The following is a 12,094-nucleotide window of genomic DNA, read 5'->3' as shown; positions in this document are numbered from 1 at the left end:
TGTCTTTGTGTTGCTTTCTTTGGAAATGCCAGCACAACAGTGCTTCTATGGCACTCTTGTTCAAACCCTACCTTTCGTGTACCAAATCCACCCTATCCACATTTATCTGAATTTGAAAAGGATTCTGGTGAATTACTTTCTCTTTAAAAATCTAAATCAATATATGTATATATGAACACAAAATATTTTATTTACTGAACTGAGCATTTTATTTTTTATTTTATTCATTTATATACTGGATTTATATCCCACCTTTCCCCACATGTGGGCTCAAAGCAGGTCACAAAATCATATTAACAGCAATTGCAAATATATATAATACCATAAAATACTATAAAATATAACTTAAAACCATGTAAAACAGTAAAACAATAGAACACAGTCCAGTAAGGGCCTCCAAGATGTGGCAAGGCAGTAGCTTCAGTGCATATCACTGTGGGTAGGCGCAATAGATCTCAGGCTTTGGAAGTGGAGCAGACCAGGCAAGGGACCAGCAGGATAGTTTGCCAGCTCCTCAACTACTCTTATAGGTCTGGCAGAACATGTCCATTTTACAGGCCAGACAGAACTGTAATAAGCCCCGCAGGGCCTGGATCTCAGTTGGTAGAGCGTTCCACCAGGCTGGAGCCAGATCTAAGAAGGCCCTGGCCCTGGCCGAGGCCAGGCGAACATCTTTGGGGCCAGGGACCACCAGCAAACGCCCTCCAGGGAACGTACAGTTCCCTAACTAACGGAATGCAGAAAAGACAACAAAGCATTTATTTTAAATATTTGTAACTTTTCTTTTCTCAAGAATCATATGGGACACATTAATTTATTGCTTTGTTAAGGAAGAAGAGACCACTTGTGTCACATTTATCCCACGTTCAGGGAGATGCTAATTTTCAGTGCTCACAACTCTCTTGGCCTTTTTCTTTTTATTCTGTTGGGATTTAACTTTGGAAAAGTGATGCTTATTAGAGAAAAGGGCAGCAGCCCCGCTTTCAAACATCTTTTTATGTTTCCCTCATGGGGAAAGATGATGTACAGATTTTCTTAAGTGTGATTGAAGTAATGTGTCATAGTCAGGGCTTTTTTTCAGCTGGAACGCGGTGGAACGGAGTTCCGGAACCTCTTGAAACTGGTCACATGGCTGGTGGCCCCTCCCCCAATCTCCAGAGGGGAGTTTAGATTGCCCTCCGCATGGAGGGCAATCTCAACTCCCCTCTGTCTGGAGATCAGGGGGCGGGGCCACTAGCCATGTGACCATTTTCTCCAAGGGCAACACACTGAGTTCTCCCACCTCTTTTCCAAGAAAAAAAGCCCTGGTCATAGTTAAAAGCCTCCTGTAATGATGGAAGATAATCCACCAACTTCTAACCGCTAGTGATTCAATGTATTTTCTTACTGCAAGAACAACCGATGCAGCACTGTTGATTGTTCTGGATGATACAGTCACATTGACTGTGGCAAGAATCGTTTCCGTAACTTAACAACATCATCATCAACATCAACAGCATCATTCGATTTATATACTGCCCTTCGGGACAACTTAATGCCCACTCAGAGTGGTTTACAAAGAATGCCATTATTATCCCCACAACAAAACACCCTGTGAGGTGGGTGGGGCTGAGAGAGCTCCAGAGAACCGTGACTAGCCCAAGGCCACCCAGCTGGCTTCAGGTGGAGGAGCGAGGAATCAAACCCGGCTCTCCAGATTAGAGTCCCGCGCTCTTAACCACTACACCAAACTTCTTGTTTCCTTTTTAAATAAACCTCTAGAACATCAAGAGTCCTCTCCGGGAAGCATCCGATGTTCATCCCTGCAGTTCAGGAACATCATCTGGGAATGCTGTATAAGCTGCTCTCACCTTCTTAGGGGATGGATGGGTTGGATGTCAGAGATACACAGATACATTTAGTGTATTTTAATACAGTGGGTTTATTTTTTGAATTGCTTTTTGCAACGGGCTAGAGGTTCATAGTAGCCATAGAGTGAATTTCAGAGACTAAAATCATAGTTTTCTCGTGATCCTTGTGGCCCAAATAAACATGGCAATATTCAAGGACAACTTAACATCCCATCACATATAGTTGCTGGCTGATACCTTAAAGTATCTACTCATATTGATCTAGATTCAAAGCCATAATCAATGTATGGTTAACATTGTGAGGTATGAGATATACCATTCTCCCTCTGAGGCAGAGGACATCTTGGGTTGTTTCCCTTCGCCCAATCAGGGAGACAGGAAGTTCAAAACTTTCTTCCTTTTCCTCTTAGGTCCTGGAAACTCTTCCTCTCTTCCGGTTCTTTCCTGCCTCCAGGGAGAGCAGACGTGATAACAGATTCTCTGCTCACTCACAGCCTTTCCAACCGAACCTGATTCCTTTCCCCCCCTACTTTCTTCCTCAAGATTTCCAAACATCCTCACATTCAGCGTATTCTAAGGGGTGCTACCTTACCAAGCCCCGCTACGTGGCGTCTTCACATCGTATTATCCACCTTGACGAAAGCTCCATTTGAACCACTGAGAGAAGTTTCCCTAAAGTGGCTGAAACTTAAAACCATATTCTTGGTTGCCATCACCTCGGCCAAGAGGATTTCAGAGCTGGGAGCACTCTCAATCAAACCCAACCTTTGCATCTTTCATCGGAATAAAGTGGTTCTTCGCACGGACCCTACCTTTGTGCCCAAGGCTAACTCAAGTTTTCATAGGATGCAGGAAATCAATCTTCCGTCTTTCTGCCCTAATCTCTCTCATCCCAAGGAACAAGATTAGCACACACTGGACATGAGGAGGGCTGTCAAGACTTACCTGGCAAGCACGGAGTCTATCAGAAAATCTGATTCCCTCTTCATTAACGTTACACCCCCTAACCAAAGGAAGAAAATATCATCCTCAGTGATCAGGAAGAACATCAGAGCTTGTATTGCAGAAGCCTACAGAGCAAGTAATAGGGAGATACCTCAGGGGATCACGGATCATTCTATCAGGAGTGCAGCGACTAACGCAGCACTTTACAACAACACTTCAGTGGAGGAAGTCTGCAAAGCGGCCCCCATGGTCTTCCGTCTCTACCTTCACAAAGCACTACAAACTGAACATCTTCAACTCTGCAGATGTGGCCTTTGGAAGAGTTCTACAACACATAGTACAGGACGAGGAACTATCCCCTCCCTCAAATAAATAACTGCTTTGGGAGCACCCAAGATGTCCTCCGCTTCAGAGGGAGAACGGATCTTTGGACATTAACGAGAAGGGTCCTTCTCTGAAGGCAGGAGGACATCTTGTCCCTCCCAAGTTCCTCGTCATCTCTACCTTGTGTCTCCCAACTCTTCATCTGCCTTCGGTCTGTTTTCTTTTTTTCATTGGACAGATCACTTCGAGTAGACCAAGTGATGCTTTCAACAGCGAATGATTAGGATATCAGAGGCCTCACTGCTGTGGGGAGTCACCCAAACTGGAAGAGAGGAGGAGTTTCCAGGACCTAAGAGGAAGGCAGTTTTGAACTTCTTGCCTCCCTGATTGGATGAAGGGAAACAACCCAAGATGTCCTGCCTTCAGAGGAGAAGGACCCTTTTCGGTAAGTGTCCAAAGGTCCGATCTCAGTCACCATGTTGTTGTTTTTTAAATGCACACCATAATGAGAGAACATGGTGCCCTAGTTTCCAAGCTATATACTGCAAGCAGTAGATTTATAAATGCAACTGATGGGCTCCCAGGTGCCCCAGCCAAGGTAGCTGGCTGACCTTCACCACAGTAGTATCTTCAAATTGAAGCAAATGATATGAACGATAAGGAGTTTTCTCCAATATTAAGTTCATACCTGGAGTCGGTCTTTTAATTATGAAAAAATCAACATGATAATTCAACTCACAGAGAATTTTGAGTTTTTCTGGAGCAAGGTCGAGTCCTTCTTTCTTTAGAGTTTTTCTCTTTTGCTCTCTTGAAACATTCTTCTGAATTCTTTTTTTTTCTTTTTAAAGAGAGGCTCACGGTGGTCTTATTTGCCAGCACTTGGTGTCTGCTTACTTCGTAGCCTGTCAGGAAAATTGCTGGATTGAGGCCATTGCTCAGAACTAATCTGAGGATTTAAAAGGAAATTCCTGAGCTAACTAACATTTTTTAAAGTCTGGACAATGTTACCTCAAAACACAGTGTACTCTTTTGAAATCTCCAGGCTCGGATGCATTGCCTTGAAGAGGCTGTGGCCTGTTTTGGAATTAATAACCTGCTGTCTTGAACTCCAGAAAGACAGATGCAATACCACTGCTCTTCAGTGTAAGCAGCGGGTTGCATTTGTAGAACTCAATTACAGCGGTCATGGTCTCAAGCGAACTGGCTGCAGGAATGAAGAATAAAAATGCTTCAGGCAGAAAATGAGCTTTATAGTTGCATGGCCAGCTTCAATTGAGAGAGCAGATGTTGAATCGGCTTATTCAACGCAAGCATCCTATCTCTTTTTGGCTCTCTCCTCTGGGAGCATAACTGTTAGAACTAGTCCTGCAGTAATGCTGAGGACAAGTTGTAAAAGGGCAATGAGGAATACAGCACAGCAGCTTTACCTATTTTTGTGACTTAGATGCCATTGACCTAATTGGAGGTGGACTGCTAAATTCTTTTTTAGATGCAGCTAGATCCAGATGCTTCTGTAGGTGGCACTAACAGGTGCTCATTTCCTTGGGGGGGGGGTCAGATAGAGGTGGGGAGCCATGAATTCTTTCTCGCTGCAGGTAGATTACAAAAGGAAAGCACTCTAGTTCATTAGCCATGTATTTAAAAAGTGTAAAGTATCATTTTAAAAAGTATAGCAGTAGAACAGAGAATAAACTTTTCACACTGAAGAAAATATTATCTGTCGCATGTGTTTGGACTTTGGAAAGAAGTAAAACCTCCTAAAACTCACCATCTGAATTTCATCAGAGTTCAGGCTAACTCCTTCAAGTTATTGAGCCTCTTCTTTTCTGTTATCTGACTATGGGTTGCTTTACTGCAAAGCGAGTTTCTGTTAATTCCAAAATTAGGTTCTTGGTCCAGAAATACAGAGTTGGGTTCTGCTTTCTCTATAGCTCAGCCAGTGAATTCCTTATCTCTTTTGTGAGATGCCAGAGTTACAAAATGACTGAATAACTTTTTGAATTGTGCAGCTAAGGTAGGCAGGACGACTTATTCACAGCCTGTTACACACCTAACAAAGGGCTATTCTCTTGGGTGATTATGTAGAGCAAGGGAAACAGTTGAAGCACAAACTTGGTAACCCAAGGTGCAAGATTACCCTGTCTTTGAAGTTCCTTGTTTTGCGGCTGGTTTCCCCTCTTCAACAACTCCTAGAGAATAATATTTTAGGGGTACTATGTTACCTGTCAGTTTGGTGTCAGAAATTTGGGCTTAAATAGACTTGCTTTTGATCTTCCAGACCTTTCTATAAATAAATCCGTCTATTCAGGGTTCCCCCCCCCCCTCCTTTGGTCATGTCTATGAGACAGATCGCAACAACCCATTTTTATTGAGTAGTGCATTGAAGACTCAGAGCCAAGCTACAAGTGACACCTGACACAGGTTGAACACTTGTCAGCTTCCCTCAAGTTTTGATGTGAAATGTAGGCGTCCTGGTCTTGCAGCTTGGCTCTCCATTTAATTGAAGTTTACAGAGCGGCAGTCTATGGGAGGGAGAACATGCAGTTGGGAGGGGAGTGCAGGCGTTGGACTCTCACTGGGTGCCCCCCCTTCCCCTCCGCTGGGTGTGTGTGGGAGGGTTTCTGTAAACTTCAATTAAGTGGAGAGCCAAGCTGTAAGACCAGGACGCCTACATTTCCCATCAAAACTTGAGGGAAGCTGACAAGTGTCCAACTTGTGTCAGGCGTCACTTGTAGCTTGGCTCTCACATGCCATTCAAGGCCACCAAGTTCCACTGGCGGGCATTTGTTTGAACCAGTAATTCTTCAGCAACTAATTTTAGCTAACAAATGCTGTTTTTCAAAAGAGAGCCTCCCATGGGTCACATTCTTATCTCTAAAAAGTAAAACATACCGGCTTTGCTTTTCTTGCACTTTGATCTGTAAATAAACTACTTGGGACTACTTAAATTTCTCATTCAATTTTCAGGGGACTCAGACATTAAAAAGTCTTTGCTTCAAAACAACAGGACAAGGTTTGCAAATAATCATGTGTTGAACAGTTGTTTGGCTTTTCTTAGCTATAAGTGAATTAATTTGATGCTTCTTAATTTGACCTCAAGGCAGTTCCAAGATTTAATATGTACCGTATGAAATTTCTGGGGTCTTGCTAGCTGTCTGATTTCGGGCCTTTGGAACAGTGACTAGGTGGTAACTGCTTTGAGGCACATATGTTTTGTTAGCATATGGAATTACACTTAATTTCTTGTTTTGCCTCAGAATTTATTCATTTCATCCCCCCTTCGTCCACAAAGTTCAAAGTGGCATTTATGGTTTCATTTTGGCCTCCCGATGACCTTGTGAGATAGGTTGGTGAATTTCATGGCAGAATAGGTGTTTGGACTGAGATCTCCCACTATATTATGTCGACTCCCTAGTTAGTAACAGTCTTGTGGCTGGATAGAAAGAAGGCAGAACTTCTCCTGGCACACTTTATAAGATCATGCAGAGTAGTGCAATTAGATTCTCTTTTTGCATTTTCTGGCTAGGCCAAACATAGTTGTTTTAATAGAATAGCAGGAATCTTGCAGGAGGGAAAGAACTCTGATAAAAGAGGTCAGGCTAAAGTGTTAAAATGAGCCTCAGGTGAGGATTCGTGTTTTGAAATGAGCGTGAATTCAGACTGCTAAAATGTAATATGCTGTGGAATCAACTGTATTATCCATATATTGGAAATGAAGCCATGGCTTCACACTATCAAATATTGGTTGAGATTCCATTTTAATTCTGACCCCCCCCCCTAGTTATACGTATCATTTATTATCTGAATTTGTCCACTCTAGTTGGTCAGCCTGTATTGAAGCTAAAATATGTTCCTTGAACTTATCTATAGAATCTTTATCCCTGCTTTCTGAGTCCGAGGCCTTCTCAAAAATAAAATCCAGTCTTTGGGGATTAGAGTTACAAACTCTTTATAGTTCTGCTAATAGAACTTGTTCTCCCCTAAACTTGGGGATTGTCCCTAATGTAAGTTTCCCAGCAGTATACCTTTAGCAACTCCTGGCTCCCAGTTTGCGTAGAGCCTTTTCTCTGGCCAGATTTAATGTTCTTCCTTCAGCCATTTTATCTGGTAGATTTCATGGGATTCCTTATTATAGCAGGTGTTGTCCTTGTTTGATGGACTGTGTTGAAACTATTTCCCACGTTCTTCTCCATGTCCGTTTTATCTGGCGCCACGCCGGGATTGTCTACATCCTATATTAGCCCAACTTTCAGAGTTTTCTGATGATTTTAAGGTTCAGTTTCTTTTTGACAACCCAGATGTGGAAATAACTGAAATAGTAGCAAATTTTCTCTACAGTACCATGGCTATATGCCCTGACAAGTAATATCCTGTATTGGTTTTGCTACACTGTTGTCCTGTTCCTATCTGTAATTTTCATCTTACTCTGTATGAACCCGTTTCTGTATTTAAAATTTTATATTATATATATGATAATAAAGGCTTGCTTGGCTTGGCTATTGGAAATGAATGGGTGACAATTCTGTATGAACTAGAAACTATACCCATTGTGTGAAACAATACAACGGGCTCTAGCAAACTGTTATAAGATTTTCTTCATATTTCATGAAACATAACAGTCAACATTGAAAGATTTCTTTATATACAATGTTTTTTGTAAAGATGTTCATGTGTATTAAGGCCCTCAGCATTGCAGCCAGGCTTCTTTAGGTAGGGGAGAATAAGCGCCACTGACTGAGCAGGGACCCCTCCCAGGCTACTGCAGACAGGTGTTCAGTAGCACCCTAGCTTCTGCCTTCTCCTCAGCAACCCTCATTTATTGTGGATCATCCTGCTCAGCAGAGACCTCCAAATGCTTATAAAAGGACTCAGTCACAAATAATTAATTTCTCCAACTTGCCATCTGGGTTAATTTCATCCCCAAAGTGAAACAGAGCTCTTCCCTCATCCCTTCACTCACAGAATAACTGTCTCCTCTCACAGTTACAGATACCAACCATTTCCCTCAGAACACTCTCAAAAAGCTTTCAGTTAATTCCATCCCATAGGTTCTAGGCGCCACTGCACGTGTGCGGGGATAAAAAGTGAGTTGTGAGGGACATGGTTTGGCTTTTATGTCTTAGGGATAAATAAGCCACTACGGAGGAGCAGAAAGTATTTTTAATGCACCCCATTTAATGTTTAAGTTGTCCATGAAAGAACCTAATCTTTCTTGGGCATTTAATGGACAGTTCCTATGTTCTTTTTCTTTATCTTCAGCTGCTAAATGCTTTATGTTATACAGAACCTTAAACATCGGGGCCAATTTATTTAACTGCAACTGGTAGGCATGGCTTCATGCAACATTATGGAGTTCTTTGTGTGGTGTTCTGTGGAACGAGGAAAATACTTTAGAAAAAAATGTGCTTAAGGCAGTTTTTACTGTATCTGAGATTAATTTGCTGTTCCTGTCAACTTTGTTGCTTATGTTCTGTTTACATATTGAAGTGTTTGTACCCCATTGCCAGATGTTCTGACATTACATGCTCTGATTTCTCTCTTTCTGGTATTTATTTATCCTTCATATTGCCAGTCCTGGCAGAATAAATAGTCGCCTAAGAGTTCTGTGATGTCTAGAATTAATCCTCTCTTGTAGCCATATACTTAACTCCTGGACTGGGTTGTAAAAAGGCATCATTGTTTTACAAAATGTCATTGACTCTTGAGTTGTCTTCTCTGTGTGGCAGTGTGTTTGTGTGTAGTAGGGGGAGGGTTCAGTTTCTAAGGCTTTATTCTGCTTGGTGGTGTGACTCAGCCTATCACAAATTCCTACATGTGTACACAAAGAATGCAAGAATGCTCTGGCTGTCTCGGCATAGTATCCTTAAATTGCTGATGTCTTGTTTGTTTATTTCATAGACAATCATGGAACAGTTCAATCCTAGCCTCCGGAACTTCATTTCCATGGGGAAGAACTATGAAAAGGCCTTGGCAGGTAAGCAAAGTGGTATTGTGTGCGCTGTCATAGCTGTAACATGACAACTGTGGGAATAGCAGTCCTCTGACATTTGGGGTGGGTGGGGGGAGGTAAGAACTGCTACTAAGTACAGTTTGTCAGTATTGTTCTTGAAGTTAGAAAATGTGTCAGGCATGCTCTTGTCTACCAAAGGCAACTGCAAAGCAGCTTTTTGAATGAAGATGCCGACATATTATCGTTTATGACATATGAGCCATGAAGGGCTTTTGCAGGCAGACTACATGAGGCGCTATGACATGAAATCTTTAAATGATGAATCAGAAACAGTCTGCTGATTTACTGACAACTAAATGATAAATATAACTTGGGATTTCCTCTTCTTAAATAACTTGTGAAGATTTTCCCTCCTTTATGTGTTACTATTAAAATAGATGTTAAGAAGTTACGGCTATAGAATGCAGCGTTAAACGTGTTAATCTACAAGAATGTTCTAAAGCTAGTTAATCTTTAAAATAAAGGTGTAAAATTGCATTTGTTAAATTAACAGTGCAAACCTTCCTTTAATAAACAGAAACTTGAGAGTTTGGTATTTTTAAAGACTAAAGCTCTGGTTTAGCTAAAGTTAATCATTACCAAGTTCCGTTAAAACTAATACAACTAGTTATTTGCAAGGTTAGTAATGGAAAATCTGTTTCTTACCATTTCAATAGGACATAGGTTGTACCAGGGGAAGCTCCGTTGAATATAATGGAACGTCTACATTAAATACATATGTTTAAGATTTAACTGGTGCTTATGCTGTGATTTTGTGGATAAATAGGCTGTCTAAATCCCAGTTAATTGTAATTTAAGCACTCTACCTGGGGATGGGATCACACACTAACAAACTGAATTATGGTAGAAAGCTTTTGTAAGTGTAACCCCTTACAAAGGGAGCAATTCTAAGGAGGTCTGCTAAAAAGTAAGTCCTATTTTAGTCAATGGGGCTTTCTACTAGTAAGTGCTCTTAGGATTGCCCTGAAAGGCCCTTCCCTGTGAAACCTCATGCCCTAACAAATAGCAACACAATTAAGTTGTGGTCATTTCACATATCATACAGCAAAAAGACCAGCCAGTTACCAAAGAAGGACTTCAGTGGGTATCACAACCGACGTCAGCACTTTGCTGGGTGAACCTGGGACAGTTGCTTGCTTTCAGACATTTGTTGTATTTACTCTTGTGTGTGTTAAAGTGTAATTAACCCTGTGCCTTGGCCCTGATCAGTAAATATAATGTTTTAAAGTACAGTTCTAAGGGGACATGTGGCGTTTTGCCCCCTATATTATACTGCCTTCCTAACTTTCCTAGCATTTCCTTAGATTTTCACTGCCACTAAAGGCTCTGGCCTTGGTTCTTTCTCAGTTTGACTTACGGTATAGGAAGGCTTACAGTATAGATGGTGGAATGACAGAATGGTCAATGCATGTGGTAAAAGGGGATCCTTTATACTAGATGACACAGACGTTTTACTTAACCAGAAATAGAATTTATTTATAAGTACATATATGTAATGGTTTCAGAGTAATTCATAATTTTATTGGTTTTAGAGTAGTTCATAAGTATGATGGTTTCAAGACAGGTATAGTACAGACCTTCAGATGTTTATAAAAGGACACAGTCACGAAAACTTACTTTTCCCCAGTTGCGAATTAGGCTGATTTCATCCACAAAATTAAACACACAGACTTCTTTCCACAGCACTTCACTCACAGAATAACACTCTCACAGAATAACTCCCTCCTTTCTCTCACACACAGATGCTGACCGACTGCCCTGTTCCCTCAGACCACTCAGACTCGGAGCCAAAACAGATGAGACACCTGATGCGTGAAGGGCACACATCGGTTTTCCGCAAGGTTCCACAGGAAGTGTAGTGACAAAGAACCTCTACCAGGGAGAAGAGGGAGAGAATCCCTCTTCTCTCTGACAGAGGTTCTTTCTCTAGACGTCTTGTCTAGTCCGCTTGGCTCCTTCTCACTGCCGTCAGCTCCCCTTGCTCCCCTAAAAGCACTCCGCAGCCAGAGGGAGCCGAGTGCGTTGGCAATGGCAAGAGGGAGTCGATTGTGCCTGCAGTGATCAGAGGGAGCTGGTGGCAGCAATCAGTTCCTTGTCCCTCTCACCACTGCCAGTGTGCTCCCCTTGCTCCCCTAAATGCACTCAGCAGCCAGAGGGAGCCAAGTGTGCTGGCAGCAGCCAGAGGGAGAAGGAAGTGATCGCAGCTGCCAGCTCCCTCTGACTGCCGGCGGCACAATCGACTCCCTCTCATTGCTGCCAGCGTGCTTGGCTCTCTCTGGTTGTGAAGTGCTTTTAGGGGAGCTGGCGGCAGTGAGAGGGAGCCGAGCGGACTAGACGAGATGCCTAGAGAAAGAACCTCTACCAGGGAGAAGAGGGATTCTCTGCCTCTTCTCTGTAGCAGAGGTTCTTTCTCACTACACTTCCCATGGAACCTTGTGGGAAACCAACATGTGTCCTCCACACGTCAGGCGTCTCATCTGTTTTGGCTCTCAATTGCAGTTCACTCTACCCTCTTAGAGTACCGCTGCTGTCCAATTACAGCATGCTTCACTTTCCATCCAGCCCTCTCCTTGCTTTAGAGATCTGCATTTTAACCACAGTAAACATACATTCAGTTCCTCACATTACTTAACTGAAATAAAATAGACAGAACATTTACATGGCAAAACATTACAGCCCGCCCCCTTCTTTGTAGCAGAACTGCTCCTTGCTGATCCTTTGCTCTGACTCCAACTCATATTGATCTGGTCTGGATTTCCTGGATGCCAGTTGCTCTTCATTGGTCCAGGCTGCTTTCCACCTTAGGCCACTAGCCATCCCTGGTTGCTCTGTTCTGGGTAATTGCTTCTGGTCACTAGTCAACTACTCACATTGGGATAATGCATCTGCAACAGCATTTTTTGTCTTTTATGTGCCCAGTATTAAGATTGTACTCTTGAATACACTGAGACCACCTCTGCAATAA

At 42.4% G+C, this 12,094-nt stretch overlaps 1 protein-coding gene across 3 annotated transcripts in view; it reads left to right on the top strand.

Annotated features, from left to right (window-relative positions):
• The window catches only part of BAIAP2 (BAR/IMD domain containing adaptor protein 2), a 183,950-nt gene that overhangs the window by 35,119 nt on the left and 136,737 nt on the right, over positions 1 to 12,094 (top strand). For all 3 annotated transcript variants that reach the window (XM_054975927.1, XM_054975929.1, XM_054975928.1), the window contains exon 2: positions 9,018 to 9,093. In XM_054975927.1, coding sequence (XP_054831902.1) covers positions 9,018 to 9,093 — 76 coding nt within the window. The remainder of the gene's footprint in view (positions 1 to 9,017; positions 9,094 to 12,094) is intronic.

This window comes from Eublepharis macularius, chromosome 4 (genome assembly GCF_028583425.1).
Source record: "Eublepharis macularius isolate TG4126 chromosome 4, MPM_Emac_v1.0, whole genome shotgun sequence".
NCBI classification, from domain to species: domain Eukaryota; kingdom Metazoa; phylum Chordata; class Lepidosauria; order Squamata; family Eublepharidae; genus Eublepharis; species Eublepharis macularius.
Note: the sequence above shows the minus strand (reverse complement) of the source record. Positions and strands in the feature narration are given on the sequence as shown.